The sequence below is a fragment of the Cloeon dipterum genome, chromosome 4 (genome assembly GCF_949628265.1).
Source record: "Cloeon dipterum chromosome 4, ieCloDipt1.1, whole genome shotgun sequence".
NCBI lineage: Eukaryota > Metazoa > Arthropoda > Insecta > Ephemeroptera > Baetidae > Cloeon > Cloeon dipterum.
The window spans coordinates 17,818,383-17,844,028 of NC_088789.1; the positions used below are offsets into that span (position 1 = coordinate 17,818,383).

The window sequence follows — 25,646 nt, forward strand, 5'->3', positions numbered from 1 at the left end:
CGATTAAAGCAAAATAAGATGTTTGTATAATATTTTGTTGCGGTTGCAGCACATTTGTGTAGGTCTCTCGTTCCTATAAATGACGCTATTACAGTATGATTCGCGCTTCTCAACCTTCCACCTTTGACTGACCGATCAACCTCCGCAGGAACTGATTGGCACTCTAAAAAAAATCCTGTGCCATTTTAAAATTTGATTTATTTTTCAATGTTTTTTGTATTAGCGTATGATAATATATCATAATTAACTATCAGTAAATTCTCTAAACACTTTTTCTAAATTTAGTTTAAATGTCCCAAATGGAAACAGGAGAAAATTATCAAAATTATCTGGAAATTACTGTCAAGATCTATTTCTGTCCTTTTGCACATGAAACTTGACAGTTAGTTGTGCTTGTCACGAGGGATGACGGATCAGGCTGCTTTGTTTGCCCCAAAGTCGAAGCCCGAAAACACGAGAGTGACACCTCCAATTTCTCAGCTGCCTGCGCGGCTCTCACGGAAGAAATCGACTCTGCAATTTAGATTGTGACCCAGAAATAAAACAATTCGCGGCAAAGGGTTGTAACAAATTTCTCGGCGCGATCGAGCCGATAGAGCGGCCAAGTGGCGTGTGCAAACGCGTATACAGTGTTTCTATTAAAGCAAAGTGTCAAAGTGGCCGTGACAAATGTTAAAAATGTGTAACACGCCGCGCGAGGTGGCGTGCCTGGCTAATGTACAACCGCACAAAAAGCCGTAGCGTGCATCGTTTCCATCAAGCATTTCTTTCTCTGTGTGAATTGCCGCGGCTGGCTCCATTTTTCCAGTTGTACGTATTTTTCCAATCCAAATTATGCATGTCTAAATTTGTAACGAATTCATTGATTAGTTTTTTATGGCCTAAAGTTTGATATATTTGTTTGTCACGAAAAAATTAAGTACTTGATTTGTAGCATGAAAGCATTATTTGACAAAGTTTGCCGTAGGACCCCCCCCCCCCTCCAATTTCCCATTCTTGCGGGTTTTCCCCTTTTACGGGCATTCAAAGATCAAATTTATGTTTTTTGAGAATGACGTAACTTTGTTCAGGTTGGTCGTAGAACAAAAATTCAGACACCATTGAAGTCGTCTAATTATTTTATTTCATCTCTGTCAGCGCACCCTACAAAATTTGCAAACTGAATTGGCAAGTAAGCTGCTCTACTTTTAAACACCAATTTAATTAAAACATAATAAAATGATGCACTAAATAAGTCTATACGCTAAAGTAAGCAATATTATTGATTTATTTTTCGTTTCTGAGAGTTTTTTAATTCAGTCCTTCAGACATTAAGCTGTACTGGCTTTGAAATCACGTGTACAGCGAGGGTTTCATTTGAACTTTTCGTGCAAAGGGAAAAATTACGCTGTTTTTGCTCCCTTCGGTTTTTCAAGAGTAAATGAAATGTGCGTTATTTGGGCATGTTGTGCGTGTGCGTGATATTAATTTTCAAAAGAGCCTGCTGCTGCTGAAAATGTAAACATATTTCTTGATTAATATTACGTTTCACGGGGCTTTGACAAATTTGGTGCCGTAATATCGCTGAAAGGGCGTCGCCACCGAGTAAAATGATTCGCGAAAAATGCACGCACACACGAAATTGCAAATTGAGAGCGCAGCAGACGCGCCGGCGGAGAGATCAAAGAGCTGCGCGCTGACGGCTTGATGTCATCTCCATCAGCCAAGGAGCGTCCTCTTTTTTAATATTTAGAAAAGCAGGCAGGAAAGATGCTCGTCGGCTGCCATTTATTCAAATGTAATATCGGAAAGTGCTCGACGGCGAAAATGTGATTATCAATACTTGAAAGCACTGATGAGTCCATATAAAACCTGACGGCTGGCTCGAGGAATAAATAACACAATTTCGGGCAACAAAGGCCGAATGACCAGTCTTTGCACGTACAATAGCATCATCCCCTTGTCTCTCGCGAGACGAATAAAATGCTATGGCATGTATCTGTTGGATTGGAGACCAACATTATTACTGCCAGCTGAAGCTTCTCCTCGAGTCCTCGGCATTGGAAATTATTTCCTTTTTGAATTATTCATAGGAGGGAATCATTTCTGTTCTGGCATTATTAAAAAGATGATTTTTTTGCGATACGGGAATTACCGAAAATAAGTCTTGGCCTGTGATATTCGAAGGTTTTTTTAATCGGTCGTTAACTGGTGGAAATCGATTCTTGTTGCATCGAGAATTAAACTTGATTTTTTGCTTGTGGGAGTATATAGCCATTTTTAAATCAATAAAAGGAATAAATTATTGAGGCTCAGGAGAAAAAATAGTCTGAACTCCACAACTGTATTTTTTTCTGCAAAATTAATTGCACAAGCGAGAGATGTAAAACAGCTTGAAAGGGAAGAAATCTCGTGTCATTCACCATGAACCAATTAAAAATGAGCGGTGAACGCTCGCTTGCGCTGCGTATCATTTTCTACATAATAAATGGGCAGACGGAGGCGTGCTTTATTTCGCCAATATTTCACGCACGTGCACTTAATTTTATGATAGAGGCAATTAAGTCGGTTCATTTGCTCATGGCTCACACAGGGGGCGATTGTTTATCCTTGCAGTGTGCGCGGCATCTCTTTACTCATTCTGACTGCCGCAGTTAGCAAAGCAAAAAGCAGGCGCGTGATTAATTCCTTCACTTTTCTGCCGCAAATCCACTTCATTAGTTACACCAGTAGCAGCGAGAAGACTGCCGCAAATAATCATAACGAGGGTTTAAGTGCTGCCCTCTGAAAATATGAGGAAAAATAATTACTGGCATACCAAAACTGGGCGTCATTTCAACCCTCTGCTATTTTATAGGCATTACGTATCATTTATTAATTTTAATAATGGTTAATATTGCAAATTGATATTATTAATTTGTGTAAATATCTTTTGGTAACTAAACAAAAAATTTAGAGCTTTGATGTGGTCTGCAAGGAACGAGAATTTGGGCACCTCAAGGTATATCCTGAGCTCTCTGATGGCTTTCAAAAGGTCTAATTTCGCACATTTTGAAAGCTCTCTACTTAGCCGTTCTTATGGTGTGCAGATCTTGTAGATCAAACCAAAACAGAGCCTCTCAGGTCTCATTAAAGTGATTTAATCATCTTGATCAACTCGAAGGCTACCCTGACGCCAGGGTTTGATTCCTTACATGTTTTGATGGTATTGTCTGACCTTAGGGGTTACTCCCAGCATGTTATTTGCTTTCTATACACGCAAATTTCAACATTTATTATTTGGGTTCAATTTTAATTCCGTTATTTGTCTTGGCAACTGTATTTTATCGGTGTCGGTGAGAGCGAGAAAAATGGCTGGATTCACACAAGTCGCGCCGTTTGACGTCTCTCTCTCTCTCTCTCTCTCTCTCTCTCTCTCTCTCTCTCTCTCTCTCTCTCTCTCGTGCAAAAGATCGGAGGACGGTTTTCGCATGCACAAACAGTTTCACGGGACACACTCACGTCTAGCTCGGGCTGCAAAGTGCACTGCTAATAAATTTCTATTTGCAAACAGCGAGCGACGTGCCTGCTGTGATGGGGTCACTCGTTTGCCTCCTTTTTCCATTTGCGAATTATTTATCTCTCGTGTGAGCTCATATGCGCGAGCGGGTAATTTATGGCTTTCGCCTGCTACCGACCGAGAAAAATCCTAGCTTAAAAGGTTTGCTTTCGACTGCTAGTTTCTTTGTTTCGCCGCCTCGAGTTGCTCCCTCGCATGGCGCGGTTATAAATAATGATTTACTTTGGCGTATAATGTGGAGGAGACGCTAAGTGATGGATAGCGTGTCGGCCCAGAGTATAAGACGCCATTCAGCAGCACCCCCACATCCACACACACCCAAACAAAACTAGCCGATCTCACGTATTGCACCGAAAAGTGCTGCTTAAACTATTTTCACGGTTTGTTTGTTTGCTTTCACGTTCGAGGAAACACGTAGTTTTAAATAACTATTATGTTGTGTTCATTTTCATTAAGTTTAAAACGGGAAAAAATAGTCCCACCTCGATTTAGCTTATTCAAAATAGGTTTTTGTTGTTTTCTTAATTAAAATATGCTTTAGTTTTATAACTTTTAAAATGATAAATTTTACCTCAAAAATTCATTTTTTGCGAAATTTTAAAAAATTTCCCTCTTCCCTATATTTTGTTCCAGTTACTTCCATTTTTCCTGTATTTGATTTGATTCTGCTTATAGCCAGTTAACAAATAAAAATATAAGCAAGAAAATGCAAGCAAAAAAGTGAGAAAATGAACAAAATTAAAACATTTAAACCATCTAGGAGAACTGAATAATCGCCACAGGTATACTTTTTTTTAAATCAAAGGACTTTGCATCTTGAATGAATAAATTAACTGGCTTAATTGTAGCCTAATTCATGTTTCTGAATAAAATTTTAAAGTGTGGGCCATTATATACCGTCATAAAAAGCTTTCATTTCGCTGCGACTTGTCTGCTTCCCTTGAGAGCGTTCGCTTTATTTTTTCCACCGGCTTTTAGAGAGCAAGATACGCCTCCCAATTTAGCCTTCCTAGCAACATCCATGAAATCGAAGGAAATTTTTATTATTGAGGCAAAGACACAGTCAAAATTTATATACAGTCGGGCACGAGATTCGTCGGAGAAGTTTTTGCCTGCTGCCTGATTGCGACATTTCGCAGAACGTCGAGTTTCCGAGTTTATAAAAAAGATAAAACTCAACGAGATGGCATGCACGAACGGCGGGAAAATAAAATTTTAATAAAGCAAAAGAATTATATATATGAAAGAAAGTTTTCCTATGAAAGAGGGGTTTAAGTCGTTAAAAAGTTTGGTGAAAAGGAAAACTTTTAATTCGTGCTCGCCGAGAAAAGCAGGCGAGTGCAATTAGTAAAATGCCGAGGAATAATGTCAAAAATTCAATTAGCGAGCACGCGTGCGTAATGATGCGTGCAAAGGGGTGGAAAATGCACCCCGTCCGATGATTTGTTATACTCCTTCGAGACATAATTAATACTTTTCTGCATAGGATTATGACGTGTGTGTGTTTTTGGCCAAGGGTGCGTGGATGCGTGTGTGAGGGTGAGAGGGAAAGATAGCTCTCGGCTCTTGTCTCATAAATCTGTCATTAATAACTTTTGGTAAAGTGCACGCTGCTGGTGAATTCTCGTTTTTGCCGAATCTCGCTGGTTAAGTGCTACATCACGGCTTTTTGTTCATTTGTGCTGAATTATCTGCAGCTACAGTGAAGGATATAGGGGCTTCATATTCTTGTTTCATCAATTGAGCAGAAATCAAGAGTTTTTGAGCATTTTAACGCATTTTTTGCAGAAACCAGTAAATTGATGATTTAATCAAGATTTTAACTCAAAGTCTAAGAATAATGTCTAATTTTAAAACTCTCCCACGCTTTGCAACACGTGCCACTCCTTCTTTTTTGATTTTCTGGGGAACCCACGCCTCTTTTTCAAAATCCCTTTTTCCAGTGATCGCTGCTCACTGATAATCCAGTGGATGTGTTTTTTTAATTACAAGTTTAGTAAAACTCTAAAAAATTCAATCATTTTTCCAACAGTCAAACTCAAGGAAATCGATTATCTTCTGTTTGTAAGTGGAAAAGAAACGAAAATAAATCAAAATGCTGTCTATGTTTAATAATAATTTACATAAAATTGTATCGATACATTTACTCTAAAAAATTTGGAATATAAATTTTTATTTAATTTTTTAGCCGTGTGATCAAAAAGAAAGTCATACGACTCGTTTGCAAATAAATATTCGAAAAAAGCTGCGCAGCTAGCAAAACCACATAATATTTTATAAGCATTTTGAGTGCTTCTGTACATGAATAAGTTCATGAAAAATGTAAACCTTCTTTTATTTGCGGCAAAAAGAGAAGATTATTGTAATTCCTGTTCCGAGCAAAGTGCCTGCCGGTGCTTTTTACGGGCCGTGTGTCGTTAAAACTTAAGACCGAGTGAGCGAGCGAGCGAGCGAAAGAGCGAGCGAATAAGGAGCAAGAAGCGCAGTTCAAATATTTACCCTGCCATCTGCATTACAATTTACTGGATGGGGTCTGGCCGAGTTGCATTCGCGACCAGCATACGATTGCAGCCCGCTCGCGAATGCAAACACGGAATATCGCGCGCAAATGTATAAGCTCTCGCACAAAAGGAAAAGAATTCGAGCCGCTGGCCAGCCGTGCACTTACATTTTCCGACACACACCGCCTTAAGAGTCCCGCTCACTCGCTGTTCCTTTTAGAGAGCACGACGAGCAGAAGCAGCAGCTTTGTTTTTACTTTCATAAATTGAGACCTCGCCGGGCGAGCGCGGGCTGCTTTTTATCCAGCAGCGCGCAGCAGCTTCAATTGCCGCTTTGTGCGCCGAGAAAAGTGTATATGTAATGTGTACATAGATGAGAATCAGCCGCCGCCGGGGTGAGTTTGCTCTCTGCAGAAAAAGAAGCAGCAATTGCATGCACTCCTCTCTTCTCTCATCCTCCCTCTGCTGAAAACGCGGCCGGTGGTGCATCCTCCCCTGCCTCTTTCAAAGTTTCGGTGCAAATTTGCTTGCTACAAAAGCCTCGCTTTTCTCACTGATTGCCCCCAAAGACTAGGCGCTTCTTTTGTGTTTGTAATTGCGAAATTCGGCTTGCTTGCTTAATTTGAAAAGTTTTTTCAATTTACAGGTAATAAAATTCAGCTCAAAGCCAATCTTGTCGGTCCGATCAGCTTTCTTGTTCCAAAAGAGTGGAATTTAGAATGAGTACTCACCGTGGAATCCATTGCATTGGACGTTTCTTTGGAATAGAAGGGGAGGTTATTTCAGATTTTATTTTACAGAAAAATACAGTTAACGAATGGGCCGAGTTAGCTCAGTATTCAAAACGGAACCCAATGCGGTAATTTATGCTCTTCAATCTTTCATTGAGAAATTAAAACATAAAAAACAATCAAGTGATCTAGATGAGATAAATTAGCTCTAAATTAGTTTTCGCGCGGCTGTGCCTATAAATACACGAGCGGATTGCACGTGAGTGCGTGTTGGTCGGTGGGAATAAGAATGACGAGATGTGCGGGAGATCAAGCTTCGCCAGTGAATCAATACAAAAATAAAAGGGAAGCGCGGTGATGCAAAGCCGGGGGGCGAATGACCAGCGAAAGCGAGCGAGATTTGTGCCGTAAAGTAGTTCTAGAGTCGGCAGGACAGCAATTTTTAGTCCCGACGGGGAGGAAAAGGGTGTGGTGCCGCGGCCGAGGAGGAGAACACGCACACACACGCGGATTGTGTGCCAAGTCTGCGACGCCAGGAATATCCCCGGCCGCGCGCGCTCTCTCTCTCTCTCGCTGCGTGAAATTTTCGCCTTTTTATTCTGTCTGCTGCAGTTGTTCCGCTCACCCTCTGATTCAATTCTGCTGTTTGCATATTTTTATTCAGGAAAAGAGTGCCCTGCTTGTCGCCGGGATTTGTTTTTTCTCCGCTGAAAAATCGCTCCCGCGGGATCGCACGCTGAAAATGGATCATTCGCGATTACTCACTCGCGGCGCTGTGGTTTGTTGCAGAGGCGCACTTTATTATTGGCAAATAATTTATACACACTTGTCACCGCCGAAGCGGGGATTTATCGCCGGGTGCAGATGAGAAAAAAGAGAGAGATGGCTCACTTATCTCCAAACGCACCGATTGAAGTGTGTCTTTGGCCTAATTACGACACGCGCCTCCTCGCTTCTTGATAAACTGCACGAAATTTCGAGGATGTGCCTCGGCTCATTAAGGAACCTATTTATACACCACGCTTTTTGGCAAAAGCGCTCTATTTTTGACGCAACTTTCGTACTCACCACCCTTGTAGAGAAAAAAAACACCAAATCGAGCTCGCAGCAGCTTACCTGAAACAAGAAATATAAATTTTCCTTTAGTCAAAAACTTCGCAGCCTGTAACTAAAGTGGTCAGCGATGCATGCACTGTGCGTCCAAGACGGCTCATTATATTTTGAAGTAAAAAAATCAGTGTTTTCCTTCCGTCCCTGCGCGTCCAATTCATCATCGACAATGGATTGCGTCGGACGGGAAATGAATGAAAAAGTTGCACGGCGCATTTTGCGTCGTCGACTCGGAAATCCGATTAAAGCGTGGGTTTGCAGGTGTCTGAAGTCGTCGACGCGTCGGCGAGTGTTAAAAAACGGCAGTGCAGCTAATGTTTGATAATTTTATTAGGCGAGAAAAGTTGGTCTGGAGCCGCGCGCAGCGAGCCTCGATTAATCAATGCCCGGCGCGCTCTCTCGCTTTTTTATCGCCCGCGCGTCCAAAATTAACACACTTGAAACTTTCCGAGCAGCCGCGGCAATTGAATTAAAAGCAGCCAGCTGACCAATAAATTGCCCGTCTTTTGTTTTAAGCCGCCGATCTGATTAAAAGCTTAATTTATTTTCTGCACTCTCCTGCTGGCATAAATTTTTAAGTTGTTCCAAAAGCGAGAGGCGTAAAAGTTGCTGCTGGCGTTTTATGAAACTCCGTGCCCTCAAAGCTTTGTCTCCGCGTAATGCACTGTGCTCCTCTGTGACTAACAAGCAGCTCAGGCCTTTGCACTTGCTCAGCTTCCCGTTTCATCAATTTTACCCCGACAAAAAAGCGAAATTAGCGAATCAAGCTCCTGAAAAGCTGACCTTTGGCATTCACCTGGCAAGAAATCGTAATTTCACGCGGCTGCAATCAGATTGTGTCGGTCGGAGCCTTTCTTTCGCTCCGGGAGATATTTATCGCCTGGATCGCTCGAGTCTAATTTATTTCCAGGGCTGGGGTCCGTCCGACTGCGTAATTACCCCTCACGCACACACAACAACGGGTATAATACACCTCTTGGCTCGCAGTGTAATATCATTTCGCGAGAGAGCGGTGCGGTTCCTCTCATCCAAACTCCCCCGTGCGGCCGTTTCCTGTGATATGCTCGGGTGACCCCAGAAAACACACGCCTAGAGTGCAAGCATGTGAGAACAACCCCCCCGGTGCACCGTGAGAATCCACGCAACCCCGTTGAAGACAAAACTGCTTAACGCCGGCTTTTAATAAACACGCGAACGAATGCGCTTTAAATTCCTCTTGGCATAACGATTGACGGATCCTAGATTAAGAACTAAGTAGTGCTAAAATCCGATCTGAAATAATTGCCAGATAGGATTTTAATCCAATTATTACAAGAATTTATATAGCAAATGTGGGCATAGCCTAAGCACTTTGTAATAGCTTCGATTCTCAGTATTTTATTTCCATATTTGGTAGTGAGAATCGATGCCTGCACTAACTGCCAATTCTCGGAAAATTTCATTAATGATCGAGTTAGTGGATTAAACGAGCTGCCAGCAGACTGAAATTCATGAATTTCTACATTCGGCACATTTGTGAATCTCTGCTGCTCAAATGTGAATTAAATCTCGCCTTCTTTGAGCAAATTTGACCGTTGCTGGAAAAAAGCAGAAAAAGGAAAAGAGAAGCATCAACCAAACACACATAAGCGTCGGCCATTCCATCCCCATTCATCCCTCTCTGGCAGTTAGGGTCTCTCTCTTTCGCACACACACACACACACTCCCTCTGGTTGAGAGTGAGTGAGTATAACTCGATTAAAAATATTCGGGTGTGCTTGTTATTTGCCTTGAGCCGTCATTCCCAAGTCAAAATCAAATTTCGGCCCCTTTTTGTGCGAGAGAGCAGCGCAGACAAGCAACACGCTCTCTCGCGTTTTCAATTCTGCAAAATTGAAATTTTCATCAGCCGGCGGCACCAGGAGTGGAGGTGAGCAAATTTAAATTGCTTTTCATTGTCGAAACTGACAATGAAATACGTATTTAAATTTAACTTCTCACGGAATTTTATTTACAGGTGGAATATTGCTACTTTATTATTAAAATTATTTTTTTTAAATTTTTAATAAAGATGGCAAACGGTGGTTAGTTAAGTGACTCGAAATGCTCAAATAGCTCAACGGGCTGGGAGGCGCACCTGCTGGTTTACACACCTTTCCCGCGGCTTCAGTGACAAAATGTCTGGCGTTTCTTATGAAAGACCTCGGTGCGGGGAGGCGAAAAGAGGGCCACATTGGGCCCAAGCTCCTCTGCGGCCACTCCTGCCCAATGTTATCCGCTTGGCGGTGTTATTGGGACCTGGTGAGCTCATAATCCACGGAAAGTTCTGAGCAGAGGTTCAAAGAAAACATCAATTCACCTAGTACATTCAAGATATTTTTAACTTACGTCAAGCAAAAAAATTATTTTCGGAGTAAGCTGTAAATTACTCCGCTGCTTGAGCCAGCGAAAAAAAACGAGATCTTGTATTACGATATCTCCGAGTGAGAGAGCTTGCGGTTTTGCTCTGCTCTGCGAGGGTATCTGTGGGAAGTACTTTTCTCTCATCAGAAGAATCAGTCCCCGAAATTACGTCACCCTTGGTGCTACGTTTGTTTCCAAGGTGTATTTTGCCTCTTTGCCGGAGCACGCACTGGAGAAAATTTAATTAACGCGCACCCTGCGCCCGCGCGTCTATTTGAACACTTCGCGTTACTCATTTTCTCGTCGTTATTCTCGCAAACACGCTCCAACTGGCAGCCATGAATGGCACGGTTCAGTTAATCCGCGAGTGCGTTAAAACAGCAGCAGGTGGATATGCGAGAAAAATAATAATCATAATATACCTGCTCGAGTCACTGCCATACGCTCGCCGAGACTAATTTTCAGCAGGCGTCGTGGGAATTTTTAGAGCCGATCTGCTTTCTTTATAATGCCGGATATAGCAGCTTAGAATTAATTTAATAATTTTAAAATGAATTGAATTATAAGAATTAGATCTTTTGGAGTTCAAATTTAAATAAATATTTTAAGAGGCAAACTTCTAAGCAGTGATGACGTCACTTGATGACGCACCACCCCTTTCGTAATATCAAATTTTCTTTGCCACAAATTTATTTTTAAATGAGGTTTTCCACGGCATCAGGAGAGTTATTATTTTTCTCCGTGTCTCAAAATAATTTCATAACCGCTGGAAGCGAATATAAGCGACATGCAATTTCCCTTCCCCTGCAGTTGAGCACTTTGCTGACACACTCACTCGATTTTCACCGAGAGAGGGTTCACATACACGCTCGGATCGAGATAATAAATGCCAGCAGCCGGTGTCGTGGGAGCGGCGGCGCTGCCGAGCTGAGAAATTTTGCGCGCAAAAGAAGAAGAATGCTGGCTGCATGTGAGTAAACTGCTGATATGTATGCGAAAATCCTTTAACGCCACTGCCTGCGTGCATGTAAGTTTTCGGGTGAAGGATGGCGACGAAGGCGAGAGCTGTTGGCGATGACAATGACACGGCTCCTTCATTAAGGACAAGCTTTGCGGGCAGCAAACACTGCTCTGCTCGCCTCCGCTCCTCACTGCCTGCCTGCAAAATTACCTTTCACGCGCTTTATTTGGCTACAATTGTATTTAGTTATTCAACCAAAATATACCAATTTTAAACTTCAAACGCATGTGGTGCAAAAACATACTAAAATTTGCGTTATTTAGGATCAATAAAGCACCAGCAATACGGAGAAATTTTATATTGCCAAATATACTCATTAACAAATTAACGACACGCCATTAATTTTATTGCTTTCGGCGGGAATGAGTCGGCTTTGAAGTCATGCGAGCACTAAAACCACGTCCAACATACACATTATTTATTTGTCTCCGACGGCGGCGTCGGCAGCGCACCTGTTCCTTTTCTTTAATAACGTGCATCACTTCCGGCATTGTTTAATAAAGGCGCAGGAGAGGAGTTCCCATGCACGCCGAAAAAGTGGCGCTTGCTTAAATTAAAATTATATCTTCTCGCCGATTCCCCCTTCTCCCGCTTTACGTCGAATAAATTTCCACGCTCGTCTTCCGTTTTCTCCTTCTCTTTCGTCAAATTAAAGTCTTGAATAACAACACAATGCGGAGAGTGAGGTAGCAGCAGAGTAAAATCAAATACATTTTATAAAAGACTGCGGTTTTCACTCTTACTGGCAGTCTGCATGCTTCGCTGACGATTTGTGTATAGCACTTCTAAGCGAATCCGCGAGGGAGAATATTATAAAATGATGATAAAATAAAACTCAGATGGATTAATATAAGGGGCCGGCTTTCGCGTGTGCAACCACGATCATTTCGTTTAATAAATGCATAGCACTTAAATATATTAACTGCGTTCATTCAAACTAAATTTTTTTATGTATCAACCACAGAAAATTTGCCATTCAGGATTAATAAATATCATGATATTCAAGTCCTTGAGAGTTAGGCATTGCAATTAATAAAATGAGGCTCGTTTATAATTTATAAAAATTACATAAATGTTTACAATGAAAAATGAAATTTTAAATCTGTATAAAAAATATTATATTTAAATTGCAAGTTACTTTACAAACAGTAAAATTAATTTTAAATAAATACATATTGTCCAGTTTTAATTAATTCTCTAATAGCAGAATTAGTGAACAATAATTTTGGCTGCCAGCAGCATTAATAAAAGCAAAATGACAACGTTGGCGGGCGTTACACCGTTGTGCAGTAACTCAATACGTTAGGAATCACGACGTGCATGGGGGAAGTGGGTATGGAAACTACCTCCATTGGGTATCACTTGATTACAAAGCCCCTGTGTGAAACTGATATCTGGCAAGACAAGGAATGCGTGGAGCCAGCCGAATCTTTGCCTTCTCAAGTGCTGTTGAATGGAATGAACTACTTGTCGGTTGTCATTTCATTATTGCGAGAAACGAACAAGTGCACCAGAAGAGTGAAATTCCTGAAAAACATCTCGCGACCAGACCGGTCCATCAGCTTAGATCAGGTGACAGTTACAATGAGCTGGATCAAAATTTCTATTGACAATGGATAAACAATATTTCAATGTTAACTTTCAACAAAAGGATGGTTTAAAATAATAAGTTTCCTTCCCCCGAGGCGAATTAACGGTTAAGAGAGTGTTAAGCGAGTTTTGTTCTGTCAAAATGCGATCTTTTTCGATGTAAATACTGGCTAAAAATTACACATACTGCCGCCGGTCAATCAGAAAGTCAGGGGTCATCCAGCACGCGAAAATATATCGTTTTTCGACACAATGAACATAAATCACTGAACACTCATATAACAATGAATTCCCCTAGGAGGAATGGAACCTTCTGATTGGAAGTAATTTTAATAATTCAACTAAATGGTGAGCTTCCTTTGCAAGCAAGAATAGAAATCCCTTCGTTGATATTTTATAAATTTTGCAGATTAAATTTGGTTGAAACTCCGATATCGAGTATTGGATGTCAAGCATTTTTATTCCAGTTGAGGACACCTCTCAAGGAAATTTATCAAGTTGCCGAATTGCTCTCATTACTTCAACCCTTTACCGCGCCTCTCGGCTCCAATCGACGGAGAGATGATCCAATTTACCGCGCGGCACCCTCGGAAACCGCATCGGCACACAATCCAACTCTCGACAGCAGACTCATCTTCTTCTCGCACAGAGTACAATAATAACGAGAGAGACAGAGACCGGCGGCGGCGGCTGCGTTGGCACAGGCTGAATTCGTCGTGTCGGCGTGTCGTCACCGAGCCGTTGTTAGCGCGAGACTGAAATAATCAGACTAATATAACGACGCCTGACAAGAAATAATGAAATTAATTAAAACCGAGAGCGACTGCTGTCGATGGAAGATTGCGTTCGCTTGCACTTGCAATCACCGCGGACGACACTAGAATGTGTGACATTACTACTTGTTGTTCACATCTAGGATTATGAAACAATTGTTTTTAATTGATTTAATGACTTGCGCAATATGCTGAGGGTCACCCCTAATGTCAGGCAAGACCATTAGAACAGGTAAAAAATTTAACCCTGGTGTCAGGGTAGCACTCTAGTTTGATTTGCAAGATGTGCAAACCGTTGGGACGACAAGGTCGAGAGCTTTAAGAACTCGTGCAATTTGACCCTTTGGGAGCGCTCAGGAAAGGTGCCCCCAATCTCGTTCCTGAGCAACCTTAGATCAGGGAGGTCAAATTTTAAAAAATATCCCTCCCAACCTCTCTGAAGTTGTATTATGATATATTTATAGAAATTGTCCTACAGTATTTTAAAGTAATTTTGACCAAATTTGAAGGATTCAGGACAAAAATTCCAATATAAATTAAAACTACCTTGATAATATTCAATAAATTCGATTTGAATTATCAAAAGATCAAGTTCAAATATAATGAAAAGGCTTTTGTACGTCAATCAATACGATATTGAGGCGAGGCACAAAGCATCAAAAGCGGCGGCCAGCCCCACTTTGGACCCAGAACTGGAGCAATCAGCTGTCGACAAAGGTTCGGTTGCAGGTGTAATGTGCTATCCAATCCAATCCAGGCCACTTTTCCTCGCGCATATTGCATGCACGCGGGGACAGAGAGGGTTGGTCGGGGGAGAAAGAGAGATAGGAGGTACGCGGCACTTCATTAGCTTTGAAGTCGGAGAGACGACGTGTCAGATGCACTAGCGCTGTTTCCAGCTAGACGAGAGAGCGTGTGTGTGTGGATTAATAGTTCATCACATACACACACACGAGCACTGAGTGAGTGGACTGACTCTGTGTTTGCATATTTTACTCTATTTGTGTATGTTCTGCAGATGATATGTAAATTCGCGTGCAGCAAAGGCTGCAAATAACGAGATTTGTCTTGCTTCAGATTGTCTAGTTGTAGATTGAAATAAAACGCGTGGAGCATAGAACAAAGATTAATCATTATAGGAAGTTATGGCTCTAACAATTTTTAACTCTAAAATCTGCATTAAGTTCCGTAAGTCCCGCCGAAAAGGAAAATATAAACTTTGTACGTCCAGAAATGGCGCTAAACTTGGAAGGGTCGGAAAGTTTCTCGTAGCAGCAAAAACACCGTGCCGACGGACGGGCGAGACTCTCTGTGTGACAAAGATTATGTGCGGCGCCGAGTCGCCATCTCGCAAAATCGCGAGACAACTTAATCAAGTCGGCAAACACAAATTGATTGGAATAAAAGCAAACGACTTGAGCGCAGGCAAATAGGTCGAGTAGCAACTCTGTACGTGCGAATCTGACAAGCAAATCCTATAGCTCGCTCGGCAATCGTCGCCCCGGCCGAGGCTGCAAACAATAAAATTGATGACGAGTTATTTCACCGGCGCACGGTCGAGCAACTCGTCGCACACTCAATTCCCGCCGCTCAATAACTTGGTGACGCCGAGAACAGAAAATAAAATAAACGGCGGTGCGAAACATTACGCAATTTTCCCGCTGGCGCACGGGTAAGAGCCGGCCAATCTGATTGCACGTCGAATTCAATCCTTTCCATGTCATGAGATATGAGAGTGTATATATATATAAAGCCCAGGCCATTGCGTTTTTGACAGGACACGGCACACGCAGCCCACGTTGCGGCTCACACGCGGACGTGAAAAACTCAATTGAAGGAGAAGTTCCTCAAATTTGTTACTGTAGTAAAAGAACAAAGCACTTTATTCCACAAGAGCAAACATGGTCGCTAAATAAAAACAGTAGCAAAATTTAAAAAAGTTTAAATGGCATTCAACATATAAAAATATATAACTGTATCCTTTATCTCACCCTTTATTTATCATTATAATTTTCGTTCATTTTTATTCCAGTTAAAGTAGCACAGGAATTTACTTTTCAGCAGTTCTACGTAATCGATTCATGATGTTCAAATTAGTTTAACTAGCCGAATCACTCAGTCAACAATTCGACACAACGTGCCGAAAATCGGTAGAAACGTTAAAAAAACCGCTGCCGGTTTTTGGTCAGGAAATTTTCACAAGAGTGCTAAGTTTATTTATTTAAGTTTAATCCAAAAACCAACAAAAATAATGCTTTTTACGTATCCGATGATTTTTGGCATGTTGTGTGGAATTTTCAACCGAGTCGTCAACGGTCTAATCTAATACGCAACTCAGGAATCGATTGACACGGTCAAAAATGAAATCCCAAGTGCTATTCCCATCCCATGGATACCCTTGCGGGTAAGATACATACTTTATTTTTTAAATATTTTATTTTTTCCCATGTATCAAAATGCTTAATTAAAAACCAAAATTGACTTTTACGATTGAAGTTGTAATTTAAAATTGAAATTCGTGCATCTTTGACTCTTGACAAAGCATTTTTCATTTATTTATACCGCTGAACATTTCCAAACAAAAGAGCTGTGTTGCTTTTATATCTGTTGTTTGAATTATAGCCGACAAATTATCTGTAACAAAGAATCTCGGGTTGCTTTTGGTGCGTGCAGGATTCGCGTTTGGTCCGCAACCCTGCTCTATCTGGCTTGCTTGTCGGTTGGTATGCGCGCGGAAAACGTGTTTTATGGATAATAAAAGTGGCTGTGTGTGTGCGGCAAAGTGCTGCTGTTTATTTGCTCGCTCTCGCAAATTGCTCTCGTCCCATTTGGTTGAATTGATAATTTGCGAAATTGATTTTCGGGGGGCCCTTTGTTCGCGCCGCGCCGAACCCTTTCACGCGGCACGCAGCTTTTCGCAGCCGCGCGCGCTCCGATCTCATTTTGGAAATTCGGTGGCAAGTGAGCGAAAGAGGGAAAGTTGTGTTTAGAGAATGAAAAGCTGCCGCGCGCGCCTCACTCTCATTCACTTGCTGAATTAAACGCCGGCTGCGGCTCGGGATAAAATCCGACTCCTTTTTTAGAAAAACATTGACAGAGGAGCAGAGACGCGCGGGTGGGTGAGAGGGCACCACCACCACCACCAGTCTATTCAGATAAAAAAAACTCGTCCACCTACCGAAGCCGTGTGTTCCGCTGGTTAATTTGTCTATCGTTTTCCAATCAAAATTCTACAGAGCCAACGTGTACTCCATTAAATAGTCTGTTAATCGAAAAAGGGAATTTTGTAGAGGCTACAGGATAAATATACACTCATTTGGAGAGATTTTGTTGGAAATAATGCATGAATGGGAAAACAGGACAGGAATGCTATGCAGTGAAAAAAATCCAGATTTGCGCTGCTAGGGAGTTTACGGTTGAAAATTGCGTTCGTGTTTTAACGATTTGGTCTACATAATATATGAAGTGCAATAGTCACAAAAGGACATTGGTTTAATTAAAACTAAAATTCGGCCTATTTTTTCTAAAATCTACAGCACTTGACCATATTTTCTCGGCAGATTTTGATTCCTCTCGTCGAGACCTGTCCAATGGTGTATAGCACTTTTCGGGGAAGCCCTTTATTGTGAAATAAAATAAGATTTCAAGCTGGATTTTCCAATTTTGGCTTTTTCCTTAGGGACAAGTTGATGCATTGGCAACTAATTTCCAACGGTTTTGCACTATAAATCATCATCTTTAAAAAGTAATGGTTCACCTGGATTGTCCTGACAGTCGCCATCTTGCCTTTCTGATCGGAAAGACACGAACCATAGTCGCATAATGAACCCAATGATCAATCAAGCGTCAAACTTGAAGAAAATATGACCAAAATGGTGGCTAGCGCCTTCCTTTTAGCATGCAGAAGAATATTGTTCAAACAGTTTCAACCCCTACTATTTGCATATTTGGGGTTCTGCAATTACTGCCTGGGGAAGCAAAGCAAGCCAAAGCTTTCCGACGTGCACACTTAATTAGTTGATTTACTAGCTTTTGATTGGAATCTGCCTCCATAAATATTTGCATGCGTAGTCAGTGGTGCGAGCCACAGAAATTTATTAGCCTCGCGTTGCGGCGGCCAGCGCATGCAAAATAATTGCTGTATCGGCCGGGTCCAAAGCGAGAGAGCGACTATTATTGCATTGCATTATGCCTTGTTTAAGGGTGGCGTGTGTATGAACATAACAACATCTCTTTCGATTGCATGATGCCGAGCATTCCAATTAGCCGTTTCTTGCGTTTTGCCTGTTCTCATATTGCGGTGTAATTCGCAGACGTATATAAACAAGTATGCGGGAGCTTAAAATCAGAGGAGAGGCAGAGGATTATTCCAAAGCCTCAATTTGCGTGTCTATATATACCAGTTACAAATATAATCCATCCAACGCAATGTCTTGATTATTTGAGAGTAGCGTTTTATTTCGAATCAAAAATCAACTGTTCGGCTAATATTACAGTTTGGTTGCTGTCCAATAACGCGATCTATACTCTGCTGCAGGGTCATGCCCACGTTTTTTCTAATTTCCAACGATAATAACAACACACAGCGAGATGGGGTTTTTACACCGAGAAGCGAGATCCACGAGGGACGTTTTGTGTTTGATTCAAAGAGTGCCGCTTTCGCCAACAGAAAGGAGGAAATATTTTTTGCCAATTTCGCCCGCTCGCCGGGTAAATGCCCCGCGGGCCTGTACGAGATATTTAATCGATATAGCAACAACAATCGTGTCGTCGCGCGCTTGTGTTTCACGGGACCCCGCAGTTTCAATCGCTTTTGTTGCAGCCAGAAAACAAGACCAGCAGTTGTGTGTATGTCCTGTTTTTGCCCAAAAATCTTTTTATTTCAGCAACAGTCACACACCGAGCAGCAGGAGATTTGTGTTTTGTTACTGCTCTGTTTTTTATTTGCTCATAAAAAAAGTATTAAACGTTCGCTGGGCAGCCACTATTTTGATATACATATGTTTGGATAAACCATAGAGACCGCATACACAGTCCGGTTCTCTGGAGGAATTAATAATAACCAAAACAAAAGACATCATTTTTCTCTTTGCTCCATTTTTCTGTTCTCAGGACGAGATAGAGATGAGCCTGCAAACTGCAAAGTCGCGTCAAAAGAGATCAAGGAAAAGAACCGCGTGAGAAGCTACAACTTTCTAAAAGTCCCGGAGGGGACATACGAATAAGGATTCTTGCTTATTGCAGTTTACATGAAATACAGTGTGAAAGCAAGCGGCTTTTGACCATTACGCTGGCGCCTGGGCTGATGAGCCGACAACAACACTATGTAGTAATAATAATTGTAAGAGACCCGACAGCGCGTCTGAGTAGCAAGCAGCCTGAATTATTTTGCACGACGGCGTGCTTTTCAGCGGCCACATTCACACATTCCAACCACACAATCTCAGCGTTGTTGCGTTTTAGCGCAGGTCAGTTATATTCCAGCAGCCACTGTTCTAATTAATATGACACATTATCACTCGTTTAGAAACAAAATCTATATTCCTTTCGATAAACATCTCATCTTTGAAAGCATTTCCCGCATTCAGCAATTTATTTCTCCGTTGAATTTTCTAATTGACCATTAACTTTCGTTTAACGGTGCAAACTTCCGACGGCTGGAAACCAGGGAACGAAAACAATATCATAAGTTGAAATTCAGGAAAGCACCGTTTGCGGATAATTGGCCGCGCGGAGGTGGCACAGAAGCTCGTCATTAAAATTTTATAACAACGTGCCATTTTATCTGTCCCATATTTTTCATTCCCATGCATATACATATATACACATAGCTAGCGGTGCATTCGCTCTTAGCTAGCTCTTTCAGCGCATAGCATAATCACATTAAAACAGTACACTACCGGCGCTCTTCGCCAATGGTGCACGGCTCTCCCACACAAAATCGCGACGGACGGCAAGCTTCCTTTTCCTTCTGTGCGCGCATTTTTCCCGGCTAGAGCTCCAGCGAAATTAATTCAATTAAATCTGCTAATGCGCTGGAAAATGCAGCCACACTCCGCCAAGGAGAACCGACTTTTCCGACGGAGAAATTGCATTTTTATTGAAATTAACGGCGTCCGCTAATTATTTCATAAATCAGCAGGGAGTATAAGAGACTGCTCCGTTTATACGTTCTCGCTCTATCTAGGAGGAAAAATGGCACAGCTGTGTGGCATTTTTTCCATTTTGCAGTTGGTTAAAAGAACATTTAAAAGCAGGTCAATTGATTTGCAACCGTAGAATACCATAAAAGCAGAAAATGAGGAATTGAACGTGCTTTTTAAAATTCATCTATTACATGGCTTATTTGAAAGCCCAATAAAATTAAACCATTTATATTAAAGAATTTAAAATTTAAAGGAAAACATTTTAAAATAACAGTTTACCCCTAAAACAAAAGTTGACTTTGTCGCTGTTGAAAATGTACGTTGCGCTTTTTTGCGCTATTGAAGCTAAACAGTCCCAAACGGCTCTGGTGGAATTTGCGAGTCGCGATGCGCTGAATTTTTTCCCTGCTACATCCACCACGGCCGGCAGTCTCATTTCATTAAGCTGCAGATGCTGTCGGTGTGGTGAATTAGATTTGAATAATTAACAGTTTAATGCACAAGCATCGCTGTCGCTTTAAACACGCGCGAGAGCGACGTGTTGGCGCGCTTGCAGGCTAAAATTGAAAAATTAATTCCACACGCCAGGCAAAATGCATATGCGAAAGAGAGAGTCGGTGAGTAAAATTGCCAGTTTTTTTAATTTTATCGAATTAATGAAAAAACAGAGGCTGAATTCTCAATTGATTTTAAATCCACAGCAAATTGCATGCTGCATGCTGTTTTGTGTGCCAGTAAAAATTCATGCTTTTAAATTTTTCAATTCAAACTAAACATTTCCCTGGAAGAAAATAGTGTTGATGCCGCGCGTTTCATTTAATCCGCTGCCATTTTGCCGACTCAAATTGAGATAATGAGACGTGCGGCCTGGCTTTGGAGCGGCAGTTTAGCAGTTTCGAGAGTGCGGCGGCGTGCAGATGTAATCTCGTCTCTCTTTCTCGTTGCTTTTGCAGGAAAAGTGCGCGCGCGGAAGGGCTCAAATTATTTATTTACAGAACTGAAACCCCCTCATAATGACCCAAATTTATGAAGCAAGTTAAATCTCCGTGCGCAGTCAGCGCGGTGGCGTGGTGCTCGCTCTTTGAATAAAGTCCGTCATATTAAAGTAAGGAGTGCAAAACGTGCCTGCTCTCCCGCGCAACAACAATAATCGTGCAAAGCTGCTTATCGTTGCGAGGAATTCTCTCAATTTATTATATTCGTCTGCCTCAAAATTACACCAGATATTCACACGCGAGTTATGTAGTGGAGAAAACAACAAACTTTGTTAACCTGGACTTATTTAAGAGGAAAAGTCAATTATTTCCAGGAGCAATAAATTTCATATAAAAATATATTGTCTTGCTCTTTTCCCATTAATTTTCAACGAAAATTTAGCGGTGAAAATGTTTCTAGGGTTTTTCTGTGTAAAGGATGATAAATAAATCCACAAATCCACGAGTTTGCAATTGAAGCTTGCAAATGACTTAAAAGATACAAATATAGATTTGTCCCGTAAATATTTAACGTGTTGGTAGTAAACCTGCTGGATTTTTTAACCCTTCCCCCGGGTGGCTAGGCTGGGAAATGGCAAACTTGGTTGGTGCTACAATGCGTGCAAAAACGGAATCCACGTGGACCAATATTGTGTCTTTGAAGCGTGGTGTGTGTATAGCCCGAGATAAAAAAAGACCGCAGAGAACAACAGTGGAGCAAGATTTTCATCCCTCTCGCAACACAACAAAGGAAGGAAGAAAGAAAGTCGGCCCCGCTGCTCAGCGTGTGCCCGCCCGGTGCGCGCGGGGGTTGAGAAAACTAAATGACCTCTCCATTAACAGCAAGGGAGGCATGAAAAGTTGCCGGCTGGGCGAAAAGAAGAAAGAAAGTTCGCAGCCAAATGATGATGGCGGTGCATGCCGAGTGTAAATTTGTTGGGCGGGAATTCAAACTGCTTTGCCTTTCATTTGCAGATTCATTTGATATGCTGCACAAACGCGGATGACTTTGTTTCAAAGTTGTTTGAATCATCAGCCTTGACTTTTATTAAAGTGCTTCAAACAGGACTTAATTTGAGGACATGAAATTCATCCACTTTAAAGAGTGCGCGAATGTTGAACTGAGATATTAGGGAATGTAAAAAATTAGTTATATTATTTATGTAACCTGGCCATTGAATGATATCTTGTTTAAGCGTTTTGCTACATTTTTTAATATCGATAATATTTAATATTTCAGCTAACAGTAAGCCCATAGTTGATAAATTAACTAGGATTTTATCTGATAACCTCAGAAAACACATTGAATTTAAAACGATTTTCCCATGCCTTGCAACACACGCCAGCACGCTTTCGTGTTTAATTTTTTGTGAAACCAAGCCACCATTTCTAAATTTCCGAGAGTTAAGCCCTCTTCCAGTGGTAGCTGTACACAAATAATCCACTGAACGCGTTTTTCTGTATCAAAAATCAAAGAGGCTTTTTCACCATGGCACTTGGCAAAATAAATAAATTGTTTATCATTTAAGAAACCGATTATTTACCGATCTTTCTCCTAAAAATTCTTTTATTTCTATGAAAGTTAGAGAAATTTGATCAAATGATGTGAAATAAATGATTTCATTAACCAAAACCTTGACCTCTCCCAAACTAAAACCACTCAATGCCAGAATTTTCCAACTCGATTTTACTGTTCCATAGGTCGAGAAGCAATAAATAATGATGGCAAGTGATAGAAGCTCGAAATTTGCATGTGGAGCGAACCGAGTGCACTTTGTACAGGCGACACACACAGCACAGTGGAAGTTAATAAAGCATCTCTTGACAAAAGTCAACTCGAAATGCCAAGAGACAAAAGGCGTTCCTTTGGCAGATCGCAGCGAATTCCGACGAAATGCCAACAACGAAAATAAAACATTGTCTGCTAGGGTGCACTGGCGATGGTGGAGCAATAAGCCAATGACAACAACAACCCTTTTTCCAGCAGAGATAAGAAGTCCGGCAAGTGAGGGAAGTGAAAAAAATTGATCCGAATTATGCGGAATGGTGGGCGCAAAAGAGAGAGAGAAGAGAGCAGAGTGTCAGAAATAGCCAGTGAGTCTCATTGCTCGGCGATTCGCGGCCAAAGGGTTCGTCAGCGAGCGATTCGGCAGTGGCGGCTGGCCCAGCTGTAAGAGTGCGAGTACGCGGACATTGTGCTGGTCTAGCTTTTTCCCTTTCTGCCTGGCTGCGTTCAAGCGAGTGAGCGAGCGAGAAGAAGTCCTACAACCGCCAGACACAGCACAAAGCATATACAACCGAGGTCGAAGCACAAATATTGTGGAGCCAAAGGGTCAAACAGCAGTAGAAATTGTTTCGCGTATTCTACTCCGAATTTCTCACTAAACAATGCAAAAGAAACCGAAGAAAAAGTGGAGCTCTGCGTTTCCCACGTGATAAGAGCGGGAAGCAATTTTAAAGTGGATATTTACAGGAGACAAATAATTACAGTGGGGACATAAATTAAATATAAATTTAATTTCAGATTATTTCAAATTTTTTATTAAAATTTAACGGGCTTGCAGTGATTTTTGCTTGATTTTGATTCCTTTCGTCACAATCTATCCAACAGCGTGCGAATTATGAGCTAAATTTCCATTCTAATAAAAAAAACATGATTTTTTCACTAGAGAGACAGTGCTCGCCGCTAGATCAGCACACAAAATTATTAATAGCACTTTGAGAAATTGTTATTTCCACCTCTAAGTATTTAAAAATTTAATTTTCCACTTTAATGGGCCCTACCTTGCACGAGAAGTGCCGGAAACAGGAGAAGAAGCAGCAGGGCCGTCGGAGCAGTCATCTTTGGGCGATTGCGAGGAAAGAGAAACGCGAATCTATAATCCGGTGGTGGCACGAAGCGCGAACTGCATCGTTTTACACAGAGAAGCACATTTCCACTAGATTGAAACAGAGTCAGGAAACTGTTTGGCGTTTGGCCCAGCTGCGGTGTTGTTTGGCAGGTGAATCGAGAGACGACGGGACGAGAGCCGCGCTTGGATCCCTCTTGCCTACTGCAGAGCCGAGAGCCGAGTGCGGCGGGTCTGCCTGCCTGCCGCCGGGGAAGGGGCGGCCGGGCCGGTGCCGCCGCCGCCGCCGCCGCGAGCACGCGCGATGCCGCCGTTGCAGTTGCTCCGTTTGCCCGCCGAGCGCGCCAGGCACCACCTGCGCTATAACTCTTTGTGTTTGTGTGCTTCGCACCGCGTGCGAAAACTATCCACCGATTTCCGCGATCAGCATCGCCGCGCCGCTCTCAAGGAAGTCGTTTTTATAGTTAATGATCGTTCGCCGGTTTCGTCAGCACACATGCAATTGCCAAAATTATTCATATCATTTATTTAGAAATGTTAAAAAAATTTCATGAAATAGTTTGCGTTTTAAGACGAGAAAATTATATAATTTTAATTGTTAAACGGATTTTTATTTACAATGATAAAATAATATTTAAATTTAGCAGTTTTGTCGTAGGGGATGAGCTGACCAAATGAAAAGTCGTCCTTCACGAGAGTTAACAATTTATTCACCAATTGAACTGTACTGAACATTTACAAATCATCAACTACAAATTATCTCAATTCTTTTGATATTGATAAGTTTAACACTTACCCCGTGAATTCAGGCTGATTAATATTTTTGGCGAATTTTGTCGCAAACGAATGGGACGACAAAGCATTATTGATGGAATTGAAACAATGCGCGCGCAAACGGAAAAACAACAACAACAAAGAATGCAACAATCACGCACAAACAGCGGAGCCGCATGCGGCACCACTATATGTATATATAGTAGCAAATCACTCGTTTCAGAATAATGCTGCCGCAAATTTTAGCTTTAACGAAATGCACTGATGTTCTCACATTTAAATACACGTAATTCGGAAATTTGTATACCGTTCGACTCGTCTTCACATCCCATGATGGACTGAATTGTTTTAAGGGGGATAAACACTTTAGGGGTGTACACGACATAAGATTGAATAAAAAAACTAGTTTTTAGCGTTCAAAAAAGTTTTTAAAGGGTTGGCACCCTATAATTTAATTCAGACATCTAGGGGAGGTTGAGAAGAGTTTTGTAGTTTGATAATCCGACCAGTAGAAGTGGAGATTTATGCGTGGCAACCTATTGTGAAATCCTGAAAAGGGGCTATAATCTCGCATGGGAGGCTATAGCCTTGAACGATTTGCATCTTTTTCAGACTTTTTAACTTCTGGTACTACGTGAATGCTTAAAACCATATGAATAGTCAAACTGCAATTAGCGAACACGATAATTTAAAATTTAACCTTTTAATTACTCAATATGTAGAATCAAAACCAGGTAATAAGGTTTTATTAATAAATCACTAGCTTCTCTTTGTTGGCTGGACATGCTACACAAATTGCAATAAATTACTTTATGTTCCAGCACTCTCAGCTCTGCCGCAATTACCAAATCATAAATTTACAACGGCATTGAAAAACCGAAATTGTATATTTTAAAGCAGAGCAGAGTGTGCACCGGAGAACATGCATTTAACTAGCAACTCGGGTTTTCGGCCCTTGTAAAACGAAACAATCCATTAATTAGCACACTCGCCAGCAATAAAGCTAAAATATATCACCAGGGCCGTAAAGCGAGCGACTAACTTTGTTTCGCTCGCGCCAACTCCACACCAGAGCAGAGTAATAACTCGGCAATCTGAATGAAATTACGGCTTTCTGCGCTTAATTCTACTCTGATGCATGAGACGAATATACATATATACACGTGAACACTGAAACTTTGAAGTTTGAGGCAAAGTTGCTCCTCGTGAAAACACACAACTTTGCGAATACCTGAGCCTCCGGCTAAAAACTCCAAC

General features: G+C 41.5%; 1 protein-coding gene across 1 annotated transcript in view; it reads right to left on the reverse strand.

The window, feature by feature from the left end:
* nrm (neuromusculin) overlaps positions 1-23,861 on the reverse strand; it is a 190,094-nt gene extending 166,233 nt beyond the window's left edge. The window contains exon 1 of the mRNA XM_065491022.1: positions 23,551-23,861. Within this exon, the coding sequence (XP_065347094.1) occupies positions 23,551-23,608 (58 nt within the window). The 5' untranslated portion in view covers positions 23,609-23,861. The remainder of the gene's footprint in view (positions 1-23,550) is intronic.
* Between the last annotated feature and the right edge of the window lie 1,785 nt (positions 23,862-25,646).